Genomic DNA, 23,503 nt, shown 5'->3' on the forward strand with positions numbered 1-23,503 from the left:
CAATGGACAAGAAAAGAATGTAGATAATAATCACAGTGATAATATTTTCGAAGTACTGCACGAAAGAGGACCCAAAGTGTAGCCAAAGACTACTTACCTGATATTTGCAAGTCAGCTTCAGACAAAGAAGAATCATTTTATTTTGAGTGTGGCGGAAAATGTGGCCAGGGAGTTGTAAATCAACCCCTGGCCCTGATGGGGCAGTGCGGTGTGATCAGGTGTATTCTTCTTGAACCTGAAGCCGACAGCCAAAGTTTTGGTCAGTATAGGGACACTGTCCAGCACAGCCTCCTCCTCTTGTCTACGTCTTCTCCATCACCATCTCTGACTGACAACTTGGGACCACTACACAGTGGGAGCGACTCTCAATGCATTGTATTGACATCACCATCTCTGACTGACAACTTGGGACCACTACACAGTGGGAGCGACTCTCAATGTATTGTATTGACATCACCATCTCTGACTGACAACTTGGGACCACTACACAGTGGGAGCGACTCTCAATGCATTGTATTGACATCACCATCTCTGACTGACAACTTGGGACCACTACACAGTGGGAGCGACTCTCAATGTATTGTATTGACATTGCTCAACTTCTAGACAATGGCTACAGAGGCAACACCGATGGATGTTCAGTAAGGGGATGAGGTGACTTAGTCTGATCTAGCAGGGGATTTTCTTTATCAAGCCCCTTGGTGCCACAGCAGGCTAGGGTCAATATGTTATAGTGAAGGAGGTTACTCACAAATCATCACACTTGTACACAGTGTTATTTTTTTAACCGTATTGCTCAAAAACTTGCACCTAGTCCCTATTGTGCTAAGGGGCTCAACTGCACTCTCAGGGGGGGGGGGGGGGTCAGGGGAGCTTGGGAGGATTTTTATCCATGAAATACGACAAATATCTATTCAATGATACATAAAATTTATTAAAGGTAACGGACAGTATTCAGTAACATGAAATCTTGTTAGCAGACAACATATTGCATCAGAAACAATTGAAAGATTAAAGATTTGTAAAATATCCTGAACAATTAAATAGTAGAGCCTTGCATATTCGTGTTGGATTAAAAAATGTCATCCAGTCAAAGTAGAGTCCTCTAACTGACAATCTGAAAATAAGCCTCATTTGCCTCAGGCTGGTCACACATACAATAAAACGTACCACAGGTTTGAAAATTGGGAAATACCTATGAAAATAAGGTGAAATTTGCTGGATAAATTTGTTTACCATTGAATGCTTTGATAAGTGCTTCCATCTGCAAAATAGATTTTCCAAGTAGTACACCATCATTATGAAACCAGCACAACCCGTACAAGCCAAGAAGACAATCACCTCAAACATCATCAGAAGTCTTGAAATTGAAGGTACATGTGACCAAGCCACATGATCATGTGACCAAGCCACATGATCATGTGACCAAGCCACATGATCATGACTTGGGGACAAGTAAAGCCACAACAGAAACCTCTCAAACTGGGCAGATTATGCAGTTCATGAAATCGATCTTGGTCTCTACAATCACCAGTCAGAATGTGTCAACTTTAGTGGCTGCTGACTTATTTCGATCGTAAGACACTTTCCTGTTTTTCAGATGTTCAAATCGTCTTTTCAATCCCCCCACACCTGTACACATCTTTATGCAAAATGGACTCCAATTTTCGAAACTCAGTCTCTTGTTTGAGTATCCTATCGTCTATGTAGCCATAGATACACTGCTGTCAAAGCACAGCAGATGAATCCAAAGTATCCCATCACGATCCAGCCGTAATAACTGATCAAGATGCCACCAACCGTTGGGGAGAAACTGCGGATGAGCGAGTTGACTGCCATATTCATGCCCAGCATTGTACCTGGAATGGGAGAAGATGAAATATAGAATCCCTATATAACTGATGAAACCATCTATCGCAGGTTTTTCCAGTGAATGTTCATATCATCAGGTCTTTCAACTACACGTACACCTTCACGGTTTGTTAATTTATAGCCTACTTTGTTGACGTTTTTTTTCAAATATTCGAAAATTTGTTTGAGAAGAACTTTGGCCAGTTCTCTCTGCTACCTGTGCCATCTCGTCACAATTGTCACACAGTGACAACGCAGACTGATTTTTCCAGAAAAACGAGGTCGAATAATATTAGAGGGATTACATCCCCAGGAAGAACCTCCAAGGTCAGCTTGTTTGAGACCAGGAGTATTGGGAGCAGTTATTGAGGAGCTTTTTAAAAGATCAGATTACCACCGGGGAAACCTGACTGAGGCAAATCTAGGTTGAGGATTTAATGTCGAATTTCTCTCAAACATTAAATTGTCAGTACGTACCCGTATCTGCATCGCTGACTGTTTTTGTGAGAGAGCTACTGATGATGACCGTCTTGATGGTCATACCAACAACCAGCGGAAACAGGACGATAGCCAACTGCCAGATGTTCTCAACATAACACTGAAATGACATAAGTGATAATGAGAAGGGCAACAAATAAGAACGACGAGCGACACTCTCTTCACAGTGCGATAGAGGATGTGTGGTCATCTGGGCCTCCATTCAGGACTTCAATCCTAGTCATTGACCCTGCTTGCACTCTAATCCAAAGAATGCGAGAGCTTCTCCTTTCAATGGCCTTGCATCAAAAGAGAACGCAAAGAAACAGTTGTGTGACTGCATACTAAACCTTCAAACTTGTACATGTACGCGCGACATACTTTTCACAGTTTAACCTACCAGCATTAGATATGCACACATGGTGATGAATATTCCTATTTTAATCATGGTTTGTTCTCCAAATCTCTTATTCAAGAATCCAACACCAAAACCCTGCATAATCTGAAATAAATAGGTAAGAGATTACAACTAACAGGATTAGATCTTGCAGGAAGAAAGCGATGGCTCGGTCATTGGCTGATAGTGACATCACTGGCTACAACGGGACTGACGCATCATTGCCATGAGGTGTTAGCACGGACATGTTAGCAAACTAACTTCAGCAGCAGTCCATGCTTATACTCGATCCACGTACCTAAAAGGTCGGTGTAGCATTGAAGGTGGCTGGCCCTTTTCGTGACATCTCATAAAAATGTGTGAATCCACAGGTAGAGTTTAATGAAGTGATCAATACACAGGATTGTCACTGGTATGAGATATATTCTACAGAGACGAGTGGGTCACATCATTTTACACGGGTAATACGTCATGCTTACCAAACCAACAATGCCAACATAAGACATAATGTAACCATTTGTAGCTGGCGTCAACTGGAACTTCTCCATGGCAACCACTGCAAACATACTCTGGAATATTCCAGCTGGGAGACCTGAAACAAGAGATTGACCTTTTACATTCAACTCCCAATCTTGGAGTAATAGCCTCCGGCAGGCCCACATAGACAAGGGAAGCCTATTTCCTTAACAAAATGTGTTCGGTGGGAAAATGAAATGGCCACGGACACTGGCGGCCATCTTAATTGGCAGAATGCTGGTTAAGCTTGTCTATGATAGTTACCTGTGATTAACTTGATCATGAGCAGCAATGGGGCTCCAGGCTTCTTAAGTAACGAGAGAATCTCAAACATACTGAACACACTGCGATTGGATATGGCTTCCGCTGAAACGATGAAAGCATACATGTTCACTGATAGAAGTTGCTTGAAATCGATACATAGATCTGCAAATTTTAACAAATGAGAGCGCTATTTCCTTCAGTAAATATCGTCTTCATGTACAATAGCAGCGTTGTGACGCCAACGTTACTGCCAAGGCTGATTGAGCAACCATGGACAGCTGTTTTGATGGGCAAGACCTCATTTGTGGAAGTTTCACAGTAGTTTTTTGAATAACTCAATAAGTCTCGAATACTTCTTGTTTGTGAAAGAGTGGCGAGTACTGACCTTCAGAAAGTGGTGCATCGTGTTGCTTGGTTTTTGTCGGGAATGTGAAGAAGATCATCACGATGCTGCCAAGGGATCCAAGGAAGGAGATGAATGCAGCAGTTTGTTCACTGCAAATGGAAAATTCAAACTCTTCACCAGTTGTACAGGTCAATGTTACTCTTGCGCTATCCAAGATTAATGCCTCTCAATATAATCAAGACGACTCGATGTTGAACCAGACTTGCATCTTGATGCCCAAGTTTTTGAGCCTGCGAAGTCACTCACTTGTAGGGCTTTATAGTGGTCATCACTCAGGATGAGAATTTGTGTCAAATGACGTAAGATGCCACCAGCCAGTGTTTATTTAGTGATTCAGACTTCAACCTTGGATTCCAAATTACTCCACCTTCAATTCGGCACTGCATGGCATTACCTGTAGTGGCTTGCAATCAATCCACCAATAGATGGCCCCACTGTGAAACCAAGTCCATAACTGACCCCAAGTTTAGCGATGGAATCTGCTCGGTTTGACGAGTCAGAGAGGTCTGTTACAATCATCAGGCCACCTGAAAGTGAAAAGTCATATAACCGCAGTGATAGAAAGCGAAATGACAACTCAACCTGAGTTGTGTATGGCGAGACACCCTGTACATAGAATGAGGTATCAATTCCTCTTCTACCTCAAATGTAACATTAATAGATAACGATAATAGTTATAATAATAGTAAATAAACGATAACATTTAGTTTTTATATAGTGCTTCTCCAGGTTTCCCCGGCTAAATGCAACATTACCCTGATCTCCACAGAAATGAATCTGAGGGTTAAAAGAGCAGCTGCAAAGCGATCATTTGAACAGATCATAGGAGAACTAAGTAGCCACTCAGCCATGACTCCAACGCAGGATCTCTCAATCGTAAGGCCACTTCTCTTCCTCTGCCCCCCCCCTCCCATACACTTTATTGGAACCAAGGGCTTCAGAATGTACCATCACCCTCTCACACTAATGGTGACAATCTTAAAGATAACCTACCTTGCATAACATGGAGAAATACTGAGAAAATTCGAGATAGGAATAGAACTTCGACACTATTAGCGAGTGCAAGAATTCCATAGGTCATTGTTGCCGAGCTGAACGCCAACATCAGGGCATACTTGCTGCCATAAATGTCCCCAAATCTGCCAAAAACTGGCCCACCAAGTAGCTGGACGGTAGCAAATGTTGTCTGAAGATATCCGTACATCACAGTATTCACACCCAACTTTTTGGTCAGAAACTGAAAAGAAAAGTTTCAGTTAGAGGACGAAAAATGCAGCCTTTACAAGAGCAATAAACCTTTTTCTTATGAAAGATTCCTTCATCAGTTTCTTTTTTGTTCTTACTGTTAAGTGCCAAAAACAAGTCAATTTCTTATTTGAAGCGATGCAAAATGCATGCCAGGAAAAAAGATTTGTAAATTGAATCACCAGCTTGACTTTGTGTAACAACGTACTTCATCATGCATTTGGATGTTTGCTGGCTACCTGCTGCAACAATACCTAACAGATTTTATTCTCTGAAATTTTTTTTTTACAATAGTAAAGTGCATTTATATTCAAAGGGCGAAGGAACCCAAAGAATGGTGCAGGCTGCCTTCGATATATGTTTCAACTTACTGGCATGATACCATTCTGTATCCAGAAGAATAACGCATAAAGGAACACATTGAAATGCGTGATCATTAGAATGGATCGGTCGGACAACTGTCGTTGTTGTTTATCTCCATCGCCATCACCACTACTAATGGGATTAATCTTTGGTTTTGGCATCATGCCATTTACTCTCAATTCATTTGCATAGTTTTCACCCTCGATACTACTGGCGACTCTGGCTTCATCTGATGTTGCCATGCTGCTGGAGTCACCACTCCATCTATGACCAGAACGTAGCTTCATTCTCTCTTCTTGTCATCAAGGCTGATCCAGACATAAATTTGATAATCTGAAAACAGAATGACATAGATTAAGATTTAGCCTTGCAAGGGTGGTTGGTTTTTTGTGGCCCCCCCCCCCCCCCAATATCGCACAACGTTAGCCTATATGTCAGCACGGTCACACACTCGAGTACAGTGTTCACTGTAGTGTACAGGTACGTGTACATGTGTAGGCCTACTGTGGATGTAGACTAGACTACAGTGTAGGCCTAGTGTGTGACAGTGTACTGTACATGGTAGGCCTAGTGTCATGATCATCACTTTTTTAAGTAGGTTTTCAGCAATTTCTTCTCCAAACATGCCAATCATCTTGATTGATTTTGAAAATATACCTACAACTTCCCAACTTTTACCAGTTCAAATGTATATAAGTCAAAAGATGAGTCAGAAATGGTCGATTTATCACCGATTTTGTAACAAATATCGAAATCTACAAACTGTCCGCCATTGTTGATGTTGCGACGATGATGATGAAAAGATATAAACGAAATACAAATGTAAATCATGTATTTTGTCTTATTCTATCAGAAAATTGTACAAAGCACTTATTTTTTCTATGTCTATACATATATTGAGATGTATTTCTTATAGTGTTACTTTAATAAGGAAATTAAAAAATGTGTGGACCTTTCCACGACTTTGCAACAGCAAATCATGTGACTTCTCAAAAATTTCATGAAATAATAACTTTTCACTTTTTCCTGATATTTGGAGTTCCTGAACTTACTTTACCTAATGTAAGCAGCAAGAACCGGTAAAAAAGAGTAGACGAATTCAAAATGGTAAGGTAAAGCTTTTTCAGCATACTTTTGCAGTTGCAATGATGATGATGATGATGAAAATGAAAATGAATCGATGAGAAATCACACTAACGACACTTATCCTATTTTTTGGGGTCTGTCAGACCAGCCCAAAAACAGATGATGTCAGGCACATTGTCCAACTCCTGGATCTTACGTCATGATGATGCCGATGTGGTCATGTAAGAATACTGGAATAGGGAAATGACGTCACTGACTTGGATGGGCCTAACGTTGCACGATATTGAATATGTGAATTGAATTGAATTGGCGGTGATGATGGTGGTGACGGCGGTGCTGGTTTGAAGAATCGTATTTTGTTGCCTTACAGTTAAAGGGCGGCGCAAAGATGCTATTGGTGACATCGTCAACCTCTGACAACGGTCAACAAACATTGGACTCTCTGTAACAATATATCATGACTTGATAGCTCAGTGCAGCATTGTTTTTGTGCTACAGTTCAGTTTATGCTTGTTCAAGGGGCCTGACCATACCGGGCCTGAAATTCATGACATGATGAAAAGGGACTCATGCTCCATTGTCATGCTTATCGCCATGAGTTTTGCTTCACATCACATGCCTCACATGTCGGCTGCTAGATGACCTAGATTTAGAATCAAGCAACACATTCAGATCATCATCTTATTCAATGTGTTAGGCATCACTTTGAGGAAGATGCCTCGGAATCATGGTGCACATATTCTGTGTCAGACAGAAAGTAAGGTTCGTCACAACATGCCAGATGTAAGTATGAAATAGACGTTTTGATTATGAAAAGGTCTTTTCTATCTGTGAGCTTTATTTATGTGGCCTGCTCGAAATTGCTGTGCATGAACGATGATCACTCTCACTTGCAAACTTCTGCAAGAAAGTGATTGGTCTCTCCAGTGACATCAGTGGTAGAGCGTTAGGCTCATAATCAGGAAGTCGTTGGTTTGACTCTGAAGAATCACGCTGTTTCATCATTGTGTCCTTGAGTAAGACACTTAGTTGCCACAAGGATTGAGGGACTTTACAAAAACTTCGCAGCATGATCTATTTCATTGCTTGATGTCAAGTTACCAATGGCATGAATGGGGCAACCTGTAAGTATGACTGGTAGCTCCTTGGGAAACCTCTTTACTCAAAAGAACTTTTGAGATTGAAGGGGTCAGAATTTGTGTCTGACATGTCTGGTGAACTGTTGAGTAAGAGTCGGTCAAAGACACATGTAATGAACGAGTCCATTTAATCTCTCTCTCTCAGTTTAAAATAAGTGTCATTTTGAATTTTTTATAAATGATTGATTTGACTTTTTGCTGGATAATTAGGACAATAACAACTTTAATGGGCTCCATTTTTGCCAATTTTCACTCCAGTTCAATATTGCAGTGATTTAAAAAACAATCATGATTGATAGCCTCTCAAATGTAACAGCTCAACCCAGACATTGACTATCAAACGTGTTTCAAACAACTTCAGAGAAATAAGAGGCAAAAATCCAACCTGCTGCCTCAACATCGGAGGAATCGAACCTATTACGTCAGCTTCATTGCAGAATTGAAAAGCAACAATGGATTTGCCGTGTGATGTATCTTCATTTAACTTGCTATGTTCCTTATATGCTCCTGAAATGCCGCTATTTTTGTACGAGATGCCTTGGATTAACAGTGCTTACATTCTGTTGACTTCACATGACGTATCCCGCAGTATTTCTCAAAGTGAATTGGCGGATATTGACTTGATAGGACAGGGCCAATTTTCTCTTAATGGTGATTGGATGATTTCTAATGAAGGCTTGTGCAAAAAAAGGACCACAGAGGATGTTGGCTTCAGAGAACCCTTTCATCGAAAAAAGCAATTTGAGGTAACCATGGTAACTAGTAGCACCACTGCTGATTGCCCAGTATCATTATAAAGTCAATGATGAAGTGGCCAGTCAGGTTCTCCATTCTTCATCGACGCTGAAATGCTAGGTGTCTTCTGGTGCACCTGATATCTACCCAAGACCAACCTGAAATGCTAGGTGTCTTCTGGTGCACCTGATATCTACCCAAGACCAACCTGAAATGATAGGTGTCTTCTGGTGCACCTGATACCTACCCAAGACCAACCTGAAATGATAGGTGTCTTCTGGTGCACCTGATACCTACCCAAGACCAACCTGAAATGCTAGGTGTCTTCTGGTGCACCTGATATCTACCCAAGACCAACCTGAAATGATAGGTGTCTTCTGGTGCACCTGATATCTACCCAAGACCAACCTGAAATGATAGGTGTCTTCTGGTGCACCTGATATCTCCCCAAGACCAACCTGGTTCATCTTAACCTTACCTTGGATGACCAACGACGATTCCTTGTCAGACTATAGTTGAACTTAATTGAAGTGTAATTGCTTTGGCAAAATATTCTTTCAGAGTCGGTTCTTTCTGCCTGACAGAAACTCTCCCTGACCAGGGAGGATGAGAGTTAATAGAACTTGTACTTGTACACTGTGAAGTAATAAGGTATAAAAGGTTGAAGCAGACTTTAGCAGAATATTTCCAAAAGTGCATGATTTGGAAAGTACACCTCATCTGTACTTTTGAGTTTTTTTCCTATGATGTAATATTGTAATTACTTGTATATAAGGCCTGAACTATGTATTGAAACTTTATGCTCGAGGTCTTTTGTATTGGTGCGATTAGAGTTTGTTGAACTATTATGGACAGGAATTTAAGACCCAGAACAGGCTCACTGACAGACACTTGAAAAACCCTCGTTTAGAATGGGTACAGCGTCTGCCGTCTATACTGGATATTTCAAACGGGAAACTGCACCCCTTCAATTGAGAGGTTATGATACGGAAGTTGAAAAGCATTTCAAAAATACGCGGAATTTGAAAGCGGCAAGAAGCATGAGTGGTGGCGTGGGATGTGACTCTGAGGGGGACATGATATTGTTGGATGCAGCAAGTGTTGACAGGAAGTTGGGAAAGGTAGGGAATCTAATGACCTTGTTGAACATGTTAAACTTGTTGAATTCAAGGCAAATTCTCATGGGCACTTTGATGTTGAGGTTACAATGCAAAGCACATTGGCTTTGATAAACACCCTCCCTCACAGTATTTGGCAAACAACCAATAGTTTTTTTTAAATTTTTTCAAAAAGTATGCCATATTTCATTTTTGATTTCTGCCAGCTCAGATTGGCTTCTAAGTTGTTATTGTAATGGTTATTATAGTGTTACAAAATGCAGGAAGTGGGCCAGTAATTACAATCTATTCTTGCATCTCTAAATCTGTTTTAAAAACAATTCATATCACGTGATACAGGCTTATAAAAATAGTATACCCCCATGACCACTATTGTGAAATAAACAATGCGGTGAAACCAATAGATAGATTTAACATGGATGTGGAGAAGGCCTTGAAGGATTCTACTCAACACTCTGTTACAATTTCACGGACGAATCATTCGATGACAATAAGGTGTATCAGTGCTGATGTGTCCGATAAAATCAAAATGTTGGATGCAGCCACCATTGTGGGAAAGGTAAGGCAACTAACGCCCTTTACTCTTGGGATAATTCACTAAAATGATGTTTGTATGCAAAACCCATATTCTGTTTAGTTAAAAAACGCATTCGCAACGAATCAAAGATTGTTCCACAAAGAAGAAACGGGGGTTAGCCTTCTATGAGTCGAACCCAGGACCTTCTGATTCTGAGCCTGGCATTCTAACCACTATGCCACTGACCCCCCCCCCCCCCCCCCCCCAGATAATGAATGGGCATGACTGGGATAATAATAAGACTGAATTGAATGCGGTCGCTCTTTTTTGTTGTATGTTGTTACGGCATTAAATATAAACACTCTTGGTGCTCATATCTGTGGATGTAATTCATGTACTTTAGATGGTTCAACTTGAGACTTGTCCGAACAACCATTCAGGCGTCCTCGATCATTTTTACTTGTATAAGGGTGTCGGCCTCTTGCGTCTGTTGGATTAGTCTCATGACTGTTCTTACCGTGTGGTCATCAGTGTTTTCTGTTTAGATTTGGGAAACGGGGTGAAACTTAATCCTATCCTGTGGAACGTATTTTGTGACGATCCCTAACTTTGAAATGTTGCTGAAGGTTTGTCTGGCTTGAAATATCACCATCGAGAAAACTACTTGACATCATCTAGCATATTTGTAAATTATAGTTAGATGTGGTAGAACCCAGGTTAAACATTTGGACCTGGGTTTTTAAATAGCTGAAAGTAGGATTTCGTCAAGCCCTGTTCAAATGTCTCAGCATAATACACGACTGAGTTTGACAAGAAGTAACATTTTCATTTGGACAAAAAGTGTTTGCTGGGATTTATTTTGAATTTTAAAGATTCTGGTTTTATTTGGATCAAACAGCACTGAGAGGATTTCTGCTGGTTTCTTGGGATGATAAAACCATGCCGCTAACTGGATATTGTTCAGACGTACATAAACATTCAAAAGACGTTGATAATCTCAGGATTAACAGATTGAAACTGAGTGTCCATGCCAGCACAACTGCGGGGGAGGTAAGGGCCACTTTTGACGTTTTAGAACTGAAATGAAACTATATTTTGATCTCGGTTTTTGCTTTATAAATTGAAGCGTGGCCTAGATCTAGGTTCATGACATGAGGTCTCTCACAATGTCAATGGTCACTCATTAACCCTTACATATACATACATGCCTTAGCATGCAGGCCTTTTTACAATATATACATGTCAATATCACATGCTTCGACACAATTTCAATGAACTTATTGATCATATGACGTACTTGTAAACTATAATCACCTGAACAAACCGTTGTGTGTCATCTTCTGACTTCGTAGGATAGTGCATGCTCGGATAGGAAAGGGATTTGCTGAGATCATAACTAGCAACCATATATGGCGGTGAGTGTCCTGGCCTTTCACACCTAGTGCTTACATCCGTCTCATCTATGCTGAGTATGACATCCTGACCATTTATGCCAAGTTTCACATCCTGACTTTTCATGACTGTAGGCCCACGACAGCAGCAAGGGCTCATTTTCTATGACATTTTTTGTAGTAATTGTTCCGCAAAGCGCTTTGAGAATATTGTACATTATATCATTGAGAGTCCTGTGGTATTATATATGCATTCTGCCACCTAATTTGCTTCACTTTTCAAATGTCATTTGGCCAGTTGAAATAAAAATTCTGCTCAGAGGCCTGTTTATTCAATGGCGACATGAACAATAGAGCAATAATTATAAAATATTATTTATGTACTTTTTTTCAATTTTGAAAATTTCATCATTTGCGACAATGAAGATGGCACCATTCGTATTAGATCTGATATTTGGCTTTTGCATCTAATTATTCATTCACCTGCGTGAATGTTATTTTGGGGATGAAAGTTGATCTTGGTGCAGTGTTCCAGTTTGTTTTTTCTCTGGATCAGTTATTTCTGGATTCGAGCCCATCCAATCATGTTCATCTGGACTCATCCTCGCCCTCCAGCAAGGTCATGCAGCTGAGCAACAGGCCTGTGGGCCTCTTGTTCTATTGTCATTCCTCCTGTTGTCTTCAGTTGCACAGTATAGTATCTCCTTAATTGGACAGAACCAGGATTAGGGCCATCTGACGTGCGCTATCGGATCCTTTAGATGTTGCCTAGTGTTGGCCAAAGATTCACTGACACGAATCACAGACACAGTAAGGTGGTGTTTCCAGCCTCAAGGGGGGGGGGGGGGGCAGGAATTCTCTTGCTTGGATAAAGACTGGTGTGATATTGTTTTTATTACGCCACAATTCTCCATCTTTTTCTACTTTCAGATGACCGAGGTGCATCTCGACCAACTTTTCCTGGGCATGTGTGAAGTCTTTGTTTTAGATAATTGTGATAACACAACTTCTCCATCTTTTTACTTGCAGACCTCAGAGAAGCGTGAGCATCTCTACAAAATTCTCGTCATCGGCGAACTTGGGACGGGAAAGACAAGTATCATTAAGCGTTATGTGCATCAGTTCTTCTCACAGCATTATCGAGCAACGGTATCCTTTTCTAACGAAAAAAATTGGCGCAAAATGGGATTACACAGGTGTGAGTCATGGATTTGGAGAAAACTTTACACATGTATTTTGTTGATCAATGATAAGTTTGACTTAGATTCTCATCGTTGACATAACCAGAGGTCCAGAATTAAGCTCATTGGCTGAGTTGAATGGCGTCTATGTTATGAAACCGGTTCAGTGGACAATTGGCCTATTGATGTAATGTATATTAAGGAAATACTTCATAAAGACTGACCCACTTACATCTGCCAAGTCAGGGAATTGGGTCAATTTAAATCTTTGGATGGACTAACCTAGACAACAATGATCAATTGGACCCGGTTATTCAGCAAAGAAGAATTTTACAAAATGTTGAAGTTGTTGACTTGTGAGCTTCGTTTATACTTGAAATGTTTTGATGACAGAAGTGGGAACTCTGCCCTTCTGTGGACATTGGAAGCTCACACTGTTGGTGACTTCCAGCAGTTTGATGGAATGGCATTCTCTTCTTTTTTTTCCGTGCAACATGATGACTCAGCCATTAAAAGTGCGAGAATAAGATTAGAATGTGAGAATTCTTGTTTCCCTTAACATTTTTTGCAGATAGGTGTAGACTTTGCATTGAAGGTTGTCAATTGGGATGCAGACACTGTCATCAGACTCCAGTTATGGGATATAGCAGGTACTAACACAGGCAGAAATGTCCTGGTAGAATCTATGACAGAATGTCATTGTAGAATCTTTGATGATTATCACAAAGCATGTTTTATCATAGATGGGTCCTTTTGGTTTATGATGGCGTCAACAAATCAACGATGAATCTATGAGACTTAAAACTGAGATGCTCCTATGTGGATTCACTGAGGTCAAACCAAACATCCACGCAGGGGGTCCATCTGCTTATACATCATCGAACCTCATGCCAATTTATTGGAGTTTTCCTCGTCAGTAGAAAAGTCTTGTAAGACCTAAGAAACCATCTTTGATTTTAGGACAAATTTGTATTGAACAAGATATAATCAATTCAGCATTATTTCCCCTCCCAGGTCAAGAGCGGTTCGGCAATATGACGAGAGTGTATTACAAGGAAGCGGTTGGTGCTTTTATAGTCTTTGACGTAACGCGAGCCTCAACGTTCGAGGCGGTCCAAAAATGGAAGAATGATTTAGACAACAAAGTTCAACTCTCGGATGGAAGTCCTGTGCCATGTGTTTTATTAGCAAATAAGGTGAGTGCTGTTGGACAAGTCGCTTTAAGATGTGAAGAGTGTCTATGCCAGGGCAAGCAAGCTTGATGTGGATTCCATGTAGCAAGTAATCAGTAGCTTGAGAGATTAGACCACGGTCCACTCAACCCATGTGTCAGTCAAATACACCGACTTGAATGAACCCATTGAAAGAGAATAATAGTTCCGTGTAATCCCTAAACCCCAATCACCACCTTGCACTCAGACAATGAGGAACTTTATTGCCATAGAGCAGTAGCTGTTACCTTCACAATACACAATGATTCTCCAGGCCATGTGTTGATTTCATCCACAAAAGGTTCTGTATTCTATTCAATCAGTATATGTTAATACTGTCACCTTTTTGTGACAAAGTCCCTCATTGTTATGATATGGCATGGCAGTTCACATGGATATGAAGGGTACAGTGGGTGCAGGGTCGGCTTTGGTGAGCAGAAACTGAAGGAGGTTAGGAGATGCCAGTAGAACCTCCATCTTGTCTTGGTTGCCTTTCAGTGTGATCAAGCTAAGGAAGGCCTAGTCAACAACTCTGCTCAAATGGATGATTACTGCAAAGAGAAGGGCTTCGTCTCGTGGTTTGAGACGTCAGCAAAGGAAAACATCAATATCGACGAAGCGGCGCGCTGCTTGGTCACGCAGGTAAGTCTGTTTAGAAAGCTTCGGCTGGAAATTAAAAAAGACCCTGCTCAGCAGAACTTCTTGTGTGTATCTGTTGTGAGGCTGTCCAGCTACTTGCTGTAGTTTGGTGCTTTCAAAAACATTATCACTGCCACATTAGCACTTTATTACCCACTGGTTGAGTTTTTGTTTGACTGATTTTTGAGGTGAAAATGAAAGATATTTTCATGTGGTATGACTTGTGATGGACTCTGCCTCTAGCCAAAGACAGAGTGACTAGGCTGATAAACCCTATTGGTGCCTGGCCGTAGTGGTGGGTAAAAGAAACACTCATCCCGCCTTGGAGGTGGGATACTCCCGGAAGAATAATACCTCCAAGTGCAGAACAAATGAAAGAAGAAAGATTTCTGACTGATTTGCTTCCTTTCAGATTTTATCCAATGATAAGATGCAATCCGGCAGTGAAGACGAAAGAGACGGCAACATTATTAGCCTCGGCAACGGAGCAGTACCGAAAGAAAAAGAAAAAGGATCAGGGTGTTGCTGATTGGGCAGAAATTCAAGGACTAAGACGTGATTGGTTAAAAATCTGTGAGCCATTGCTGATTGGCTGGAGAATCAATACAATGAAAGCTGATTGGACCAAATTTTTTTGGAATGACAATACTGGCAGCTGATTGTTTCAAAAATGAATGCCGATTCCTGATTGGTTGATATTTTCTCGAGTGATTTCTGATTGGCCTAAAGCCTGATAAATGAGAATGTGGGGATAATTGTGATTGGAATGTTTGACAACTGAAAACCACTTAATATATCTGATGAGCATTGTAACAATGAAGGGAATATCTGCATTGGAGGAACGGTTGGTTTGAATTTCTCGATAAAGTTAGCTTTAATATCAGTGACTCTAGTGCCGTGTGAACAAATGATTTTAGTTCCTGCAATCTGCTATTAAGCATGACAAAAAGCTCTCTCATCTGTTGGCAAAACTGGTAATTGCTGCGCCTGATATTGGTCACAGGTTGTGGAGAATACTGTTTCTTGACGTAGGCTTCCGTCGCAACGGTCGGTCGGTCGGTCAGTCCTGAGTGTCTTCTGATCACACCATTTGTGTTATGGTTCTGTCTCTTGTCTTTATATTTCAACTGTGCTACGGGTGCCAGGAGGTTTCATACATTTTCAATTGTTTAATTTTCTCAATTTCGAGTAGTTTGTACTTACTTTGTACTTAGAAATCAATTTGGTGCCATAATATTTGATATGATTGACGTCGAATGAGTTAAAACCACAGCAGCGGTATTGGTACTGAAGAAATGTGCCGTATTCCTGAAAACCTGTTCGCAGAATGTGTCGTTCGCTAATCATTGTTAAAGCTGTGCTTCCATTGTGAAAATACTCTGTGAAGTGTCACTGTATTGTACTTATGATTTTGGTAATTTTTGCTATAGACTAATTTTCTTTGATAATCGTATACATACATGGATATACTCAATTTTATGATGACAAATGAGACTCAATGGAAATCCTTCTACCACTGATGTCCCTTCCCTTTTTACGGAGAGTATGTTTGTTGCGTGGATGAGAATGCTTGGGGAGTCAGTGCGCTGGCAGTCAGTAGTGTATAGTTAGGCAGTTGTCAAGGTTAGTCAGTTGAGGGTATATTTTAAAACAGATACAAGCATTCAATAAAGAGCTTGTTTACTCTTTCAGATACCGCCTCCCATTGCCTTCTGCAATAAGATGTGTGTTTTGAAATACCCTGGTTTATTTTACAAGGTTGCACTGCTCAGTGTATGATGTGCATTGTTTGGTAGCAGTAGTTGTACCGTATTGCTGATTATTCAAAATGAGTAATTCTCTTTCGGTTACAACATGCACACATGTTGTCCTAGTTAACATGTAGTAGTAATTATTGTGGTGCTATTGATTCCAGGTAGGTTTGGGGGAGTTGGGAAAGGTATAGAGTTTGATTGTCTTTAAGACTGCAACATCACCTTGATATGTCAGGGTTGAGGATGATGTGCAGTTGAGAGATTTGGACGGATCACCCTAGAGATTTCGTTTCCCACCTTGCAGAGAATTATATGCATTCAGGCAGGTCTCCTCACTTACCGAGCTAGTTTTACCTTGGAAAGATGCATCAATAAAAATAGCCAAAAAGTCTGGTTACCAGTAGTCTTATTATACTGATACAACAGAAGGCCAGATCAGCAAGTAAGAAAGTTACCCGATTCCCAGCTAGGTGGAAAACGGATTCTCAAGGATACTTATAGTCTTAGGCAGAGATTGTAATATTCAATAATTTGAAATAATTATTATGATTTGTCAGGAATCTGTAGATATTTAATTGTAGTCAAGGCTGACACACATAACAGGCTGTACATAATTTCAATACAATCTATTTAATAAGAAATGAAGACTTTGTTTGGATTTGTTTATGAAAGACGATTCGTGTAGTCGTCACAACCAGTTTGGACAATGTGCGTCACGTGACGCTTCTCTCCAGACCACTTGTGACTGCCTAGGTCAGACACAACCGGACTAAATCAGTATCGTATCGCCAAAGGGTGAGAGGGATGAGACTGTCTCGCCGACACAGTGGAACAGCCAGGTCCAAGACATTCTGTCGCTCCAATTTCCAATCTTCAAAATTGTTCTCTTCGAGGACATAGTCACAACATGAATGCAGGACAAGTTCACCATTTACATTGAATCTGTTTATTATAATCAACTGAATTTACAATGAGAAGAGGTTCAAAGTATCCAAGGAGGATTCCCTTGATACATTACCTCAGGAACCAAGTACATGTCACAATACTTTAGTAGTTGATGCTGCTGCCGATGCGCTCAGTCATTTTTTAAAGACGCTTTCTTTGAGTTGATGTGACTTTTCTTACAGAGCTAACTGACCAAGCTACCATCCGACAGCTACAGTGGTCATCCTGAAGTGAACCTACCAGATTCTCTTAAAGACAGGACAAAGTGCATCAAAAGTCAGCTCGGCATTTGAACGTGGTCTGTCAGGAGCCTCCACTCGAGGGAAAAGCACATGCCAAGATGCAGAGTAATCATATCATCAAGTCAACTTATTTGATCTTAAAAGATAAAGATAGCTTTGCATCCACCAATTGACAATAATACAACACAGACTCTAATCCAAAGTCAAGAGGTTTTGAGTCTGTCCTTCCACAAATCAACCTTGCCTCCTATTCTGTCTGTACTACCTCTCGCCACGTCCCCCATACCCACACAACAAGTTCCTACTTTGGTATGACAAGTTCCAGAGAACAGTGTTGCCATGCAAGGACTCGGAATCGACAGTCTAGCAATATTTTCCAAGTTACAAAGTCACTTTCTTTACATCGTTCATCATTCAGAAATCTATTTCCTCAGATTGTTGTTATTTTTTCCATTTCTGCTGATGGCTGTATTCAGTCATGGGTTTCCCACTCACTCCACATGTGCCCACACCAACACGACCGGTCGCAGCTTCTGGTGTCGCAAATATACTCTTTTTAACGTGTCCTTTGCCAGATTTCGCAACCTGAAGAGAAGAGAGTTCTAAAATCATATATTAACACACAGACCTGGTCTCTGGTATCCAATATTGGTCAGATTCTGGTTAAGGAAGTAAAAATAGTTTGAATGCCAATAATTGATCAGATATGATTCGAATTTTCAGGGATGGTAGACATATTTTCCTCATCGAATGAAATGGTAAGATAACTTAAAGCACCTAAACGAACACGTCAGGCCCGGACCATCTCAACAAACGGGCGGAGAACACATCTGATCTTTGATAAGAATAGGTAAGAGAAGGAGAGATACCAGCTCAGCATCCTCTCTTGATGGTCATGCCTTCTCACTGTCTTCCTCCCTGTCTGAACCAGTCGCTCAACACGAACGTACCTTGGTAGTAAAAGACAACCATTTATTTTTCTCTGTTTCTCGTTCTTCCTCCATCTGCTTTTGTCGCTGAGCTTTTTTCTGATTTTTCTTTCGTTTATATTCTCGCTGAGCAATCTGGATATCTTTCCTGAAAAAATCAGTTGATTTTTTAACTTTGAAACATGTCGGAGAGCAATATTTCATACAGTAGATGTAGGTAGGTTGGATGGGAATATTGGTAAGTACCAGACTGCTAGATGTGGCTCTCAGATAGTTGATAGCTGTTTTAATCTCTGTGTGTCCTTGTGCAGGACACCCAACTTACCTGGCTTTCCATTCCCATAATGAAAGTGACTAATGTATGTGTCAATGAATAGTCATAAGAAAACGGACAGGAACAAGCAGACAAGCCTGCTCCAATTTCCTGTTCATGAGATCTTTGCGCTGGCCCAGATCACACCGACTTACTTTTTCATTTTCGTCGGCCGCGTGTCACCTTCTCCATCTGCCGCACGTTTGTTACTGTTTTCAATCTGTTGAAGGAACGCCATCTGAAGGAGAAAAAGGAAACGTGTGCACCTGATAACAGAGAGTGAAGAATATCGGAGAACGTCCTCCTCAGCTTTGAATGCTGGCAGGTTTTTCTGAGCACACTCCTGATTGCAAAATGCTGGGAAATCAAATTTGCTCCGATAAAGTGGTTTTGAACCTGTTTATACAATAATTTAACTGGAATATTTTCAAAATTTTCAGAATTTTTGATTATTAGAGACAAATGGTTCGTGAGAAATGATGCAACCCTTCCTGATAAATTTTGAAAATGCCCCACCGCCTTCAAGAGGGAGGGCTTTTCCCTGGTCATTAGCAATACTTACCAACGGACAAGTAAGGCTGGGGTTGATTAATTGTTTCTAGCCTCAGGACAAGGAAAGAAATCTGATAGGTTTTTGTAAACCTTCTTTTTCTTTTCGTCACATGTCGTAAACAGGTGCAACAAGGAGTACCTTGTTGAATCCCTATCTCTAATGCCAGGCGCCTGGCAAGACAGCAGTTTATACCCAACGAACTGCCTGCCCACCAATTGGCTGCATTTAGAAGAGCTTTCACATGCTCTAACTGCAATGTTTTAGCCTCCCATTTACACAGCAGATGCCTTACACACAAAGCCACTGGGATCAGTCTTCAACAACAAGGAGAAGCAAATTTGCATTTTGCTTCCCCGTCCTTAGGCTAGAAGCACTGACATTTGAATATAAAGAACCAGATTAGTTTTATTAAAAGAGCCCCTGTTCAGTCGTACCCTGCTTGTCCGAGCCTCGTCAATCTCCTACAGGCCGCATACCAAGATGAGTAGCCTGCAAAATAGACCTGAGAAAATATTAACCTATCCTTTATGCTGCGCGGACCACTGTCTCTTCTCAGGGAGGTGATTCTCAGGAGAAAGACTGCATTCCTCAGGTGAACCTTCTGATGCACCAACTTGATATTCAAGGAGTCATGAAACACTCACTGACAATGTGTTTTTGAATTGCGGACGAAATTTGGTATCCTCCGACTTTAAAATACCTGGTGATGATTGTTGATGTGTTTCAAATTTCTGTGACCGAACTCTGTCCCCGAATAAAAGGTTTGCTCTTAAAGGGGAAGCAAGAGCTAGGTGTTCAGACTGGTGGTTTTCATCCGATTATTTATTCCTGAAGGAAGATAAATAGTTTTGATTTGCTGACAGAGAGGAGAGACCCCTATAGGCCACTTTAAGTAGTTTAATCTGGCCAACCTGACTGCTGCCTATAGACTACCTTTAAGTCCATGGTTTTTGCTGCCATATTTTGAAATGTCACAACAACAATATTTTTTCAAACTGTTGATAGCCTCCAGAACATGATAACACACAACAAAGGCCCTACTAACCTGTGTGACCTCGGTGATGTCATAACCATCATAGGTGACCGTACACGAGCCGTCTTCTAAAATTTCATCAATCGTCGCTTCGTACATTCTGGAGAAGGATAAAGACACAAGTTTGTCAGAACAAATTGATGAAAACAATGCTCTTTGGCATCGACCTGGAAACCTGCTTTTCAGCATTTGCTCTAAAACTGTCAGGGAATTTTGTTTACCCCAAAACATTTTTCACCCTTTAAAATGAAGAAAGGACCCTTAATAAGTGAATATCTCTTCCAAAACTGCATAGGGTCTAGGGGATGCCATGAATTATTCTTAGTGTGCATCTCAGCCCAGAACCCAACTGGCGTAAATAGCCTGGAGAATTATCTTTGCAGCAATAACCAACTCACCCGCCATCCTCGGCATAGTAAGACAAACATTTGTCGCCGACTTTCCATTTTGGCGCGGGTGCCTCGGTGACAATGGGGACACCACTCAACCAATCCTCGCCATCTTTACTCGACGATGATGCATCTGTTGTGGTGGACTGAACACTGACCAGTTCCTTCGTGAGTTGGAGGACTTCCTGGAGAGATTGGACGCAATCAAAACAAGGAATATTTCATAGCAATGCTTTCAACATGAGCCCTGCCCCCGCTTGATTGTAATTCACTGGAGATTTGATTAGTATTTCTAACTCCAGGTCATAAAAAGTGGTTGACCCACATTTATGTCCAACTATAAAGTTACAAAATGAGAATGTATATAGTATATATACAGCACAAAGTTTTATCGCATGATGAGTTTGGTTTTCAGTCACCCCAGTTTCAGAAAGCCTTACCAGTAAATCTGTTTTGAGTTTCAACAATTCTTCATTATCTGGGTCTGTCGTCAATGCTGCTTCAACCTGGAAATACAAAAAAGACCAAATAGATCAAAGTCGAGGATGGCCGATGGGTTAATGAGACATCATCCATCCTAATGTCATGGGGGAGGGGGGGAGGGGGGCTGACATAGCCTACATCATCATCATCATCATCATCATCATTTTCTTCGTCGGAGGGTATTCCCTGTTGACTCAACTGGGCCCCTGGCGTAGCTATGGCCAGGCCTGGCCCCATGGCCATGATGATGAGCCGATCATTGGGACATGTCATTGTGGCGTTAGGCGTATGCATAAATATTGTTACTTGACATCATAATCATTATAAAGCGATCCTCCCAATCGAGACACAGAACAAGAAGGCAAACATCATTCAGGTTCAGTGTATCATGTGCATTACTAATACTAGCATACTAGGCCTACATCATAATCATAATGCATGTATAAATGCTGATGCAAAACATTCCATTTTTCGAGTTCAGTGGAGGTAAAAACAAGTCCCAATCTCACATCGAAACCTCTCAAACATACACTTCTAACCAACTTCTATTAATGGTACACGTATTCAACTTTATTTCAACACTAAAATATTTGAATTCGGATGATTTGAACGCTGTAAATATCGTACTTGTTGAAGTTGAGATTTGTAAGCCGCTAACTCGTCCGCCATTGTTTCCGTTTTGGACTCCCTCCGTAGCTGGAAGAGTTGCAGTTTACATTAATTTGTTCAGATGGCAGCACCAGCTGATCATAAACTAGAGGCTATTTCGCCCAACACTCGGCTGCACTGTGGGCTGCACTGTGGGGTGTGACGCCGATGTGACGTTACCGGGGTTGAAATTATGAAACTATCTTGACTAGAACATGAAATAGGAAGACCTAAGTTGCCGTTTAGGTGATCCGTGTTGACAAGTGCAGTCGAGACAAGGCACAGTCGTAGGCCTACATGACACATCAATCCTGTAGTAGGCCTAGACTCCCTGGGCAGCCCATCGCGTCATCCTAATTTGGTCTCTTAGGGTGAGGAACGAGGCCGGTCCACTGCATCCGGAGTGTATCCTGTAGGGATATGGCATGGGGTAATCTAGTGGAGATGCCGTGAACCCCGTAGAACATGACAGACTCTCGATCGGGTGGGATGGCACTTAGAGAAAGACATGTCTCTCACCCTGAAGACATCCCAGCCAGCAATTTCAAGTGGGCCATTTTTTATTCCAAATCCTAGGGTCCTCTTTATTCTACATAAGAAGTGTGAACACCCAATTCCCTGTGGCAATTTAGTCATAAGCAATAGCGCAAGACATAGGCCTACTTCAGCGCCGAACCTACGTGGCCCAAATCCCCCTCCCCTTTGAGCTGGTTATCGGAGTCTCATGGACTTCATGAAAGAACTACGCTATCGCCATCTTCAGGGCAAGGTAGGAACTGAATAGATAAGACGAGGTCTTTCCAGTTCCTGTCTTGCCCTGAAGATGGCGATGGCGTAGTTCTGAGATGGCGATGGCGTAGTTCTGTCATGAAGTCATTTAAAGTTCAGAACTACACCATCGCCATCTTCAGGGCAAGGTAGGAACTGGAAAGACCTCGTCTTGTCTTTTCAGTTCCTATCTTTCCCTGAAGATGGCGATGGCGTAGTTCTGTCATGAAGTCATTTAAAGTTCAGAACTACACCATCGCCATCTTCAGGGCAAGGTAGCAACTGAAAAGACAAGAAGAGGTCTTTCCAGTTCCTACCTTGCCCTGAAGATGGCGATGGCGTAGTTCTTTCATGAAGTCATTTAAAGTTCAGAACTACACCATTGCCATCTTCAGGGCAAGGTAGGAACTGGAAAGACCTCGTCTTTTCTTTTCAGTTCCTGCCTTGCCCTGAAGATGGCGATGTTTTACGATTAATGCCGAATGAAATCAATCTGGTGTCGCCGATGCCGATGCTGTTTCATGCCGTCACTCAACTTGATAATCGGATATCGGTCGAACTATCGCGAACTTCACCGTCATTGTGCGTATATCCATGAAAGGAGGAGACTTTAGGACTGATATTCACCATCGACAAGTCGGCATGGTCATCACGCTGTCAGGTCACTTTCATTTGACGCATCACATGTCTTCCGCAAGTGGTTAAATCATCGCGGCCTTGAATTCCGAACGATAGCAATTGATTTGCTCTACTTCATGTTTACGGCGCAATGGGCGTGGCTCACTTTCGGCTGGCGGCGAAAAATAATCTATGGTAGCCTAGAGTGTGTTTTGCATATCGTTCTGTCCAAAGTAGTAAGCTGAACTCAGGAATGTGACCAGATCACATTTACCAAGAGATAGTGGTGCTG

The 23,503-nt window shown here is 41.4% G+C and overlaps 3 protein-coding genes across 9 annotated transcripts; 1 reads left to right on the top strand and 2 right to left on the bottom strand.

Moving 5' to 3' along the window:
* Window positions 1–913: 913 nt before the first annotated feature.
* Window positions 914–11,510, bottom strand: LOC135503482 (solute carrier family 22 member 18-like). Of its 3 annotated transcripts, none has more exons than XM_064797086.1 (10): window positions 11,429–11,510; window positions 5,528–5,852; window positions 4,905–5,148; window positions 4,306–4,438; window positions 3,891–4,000; window positions 3,506–3,607; window positions 3,205–3,317; window positions 2,729–2,830; window positions 2,329–2,449; window positions 914–1,859 (listed from the first exon to the last, which is right to left on the bottom strand). In XM_064797086.1, the coding sequence occupies exons 2-10, from the start codon at window positions 5,804–5,806 to the stop codon at window positions 1,696–1,698; spliced, it is 1,368 nt and encodes a 455-aa protein (XP_064653156.1). In that variant the 5' UTR covers window positions 5,807–5,852; window positions 11,429–11,510; the 3' UTR covers window positions 914–1,695. The 3 variants fall into 3 exon arrangements, with proteins under 3 accessions (XP_064653156.1, XP_064653155.1, XP_064653154.1); XM_064797085.1 differs by lacking the exon at window positions 11,429–11,510 and adding an exon at window positions 6,181–6,306; XM_064797084.1 differs by lacking the exon at window positions 11,429–11,510 and adding an exon at window positions 6,177–6,304.
* LOC135503483 (ras-related protein Rab-38-like) lies at window positions 6,491–16,940 on the top strand. 5 transcript variants are annotated; one of them, XM_064797092.1, is made up of 6 exons: window positions 6,491–6,626; window positions 12,535–12,654; window positions 13,258–13,336; window positions 13,701–13,882; window positions 14,396–14,539; window positions 14,949–16,938. In XM_064797092.1, the coding sequence occupies exons 1-6, from the start codon at window positions 6,624–6,626 to the stop codon at window positions 15,063–15,065; spliced, it is 645 nt and encodes a 214-aa protein (XP_064653162.1). In that variant the 5' UTR covers window positions 6,491–6,623; the 3' UTR covers window positions 15,066–16,938. The 5 variants fall into 5 exon arrangements, with proteins under 5 accessions (XP_064653162.1, XP_064653160.1, XP_064653157.1 ...); XM_064797090.1 differs by lacking the exon at window positions 6,491–6,626 and adding an exon at window positions 7,293–7,388 and having other exon boundaries at window positions 14,949–16,939; XM_064797087.1 differs by lacking the exon at window positions 6,491–6,626 and adding an exon at window positions 10,008–10,156 and having other exon boundaries at window positions 14,949–16,940.
* A 280-nt stretch (window positions 16,941–17,220) lies between these two features.
* On the bottom strand, window positions 17,221–21,859 carry LOC135503484 (survival of motor neuron-related-splicing factor 30-like). The gene is made up of 7 exons (XM_064797093.1): window positions 21,805–21,859; window positions 21,135–21,200; window positions 20,704–20,879; window positions 20,318–20,405; window positions 18,875–18,957; window positions 18,428–18,554; window positions 17,221–18,062 (listed from the first exon to the last, which is right to left on the bottom strand). Exons 1-7 carry the CDS (start codon window positions 21,844–21,846, stop codon window positions 17,919–17,921), a joined length of 726 nt encoding a protein of 241 aa, XP_064653163.1. The 5' UTR covers window positions 21,847–21,859; the 3' UTR covers window positions 17,221–17,918.
* Between the last annotated feature and the right edge of the window lie 1,644 nt (window positions 21,860–23,503).

This window comes from Lineus longissimus, chromosome 19 (genome assembly GCF_910592395.1).
Source record: "Lineus longissimus chromosome 19, tnLinLong1.2, whole genome shotgun sequence".
NCBI lineage: Eukaryota > Metazoa > Nemertea > Pilidiophora > Heteronemertea > Lineidae > Lineus > Lineus longissimus.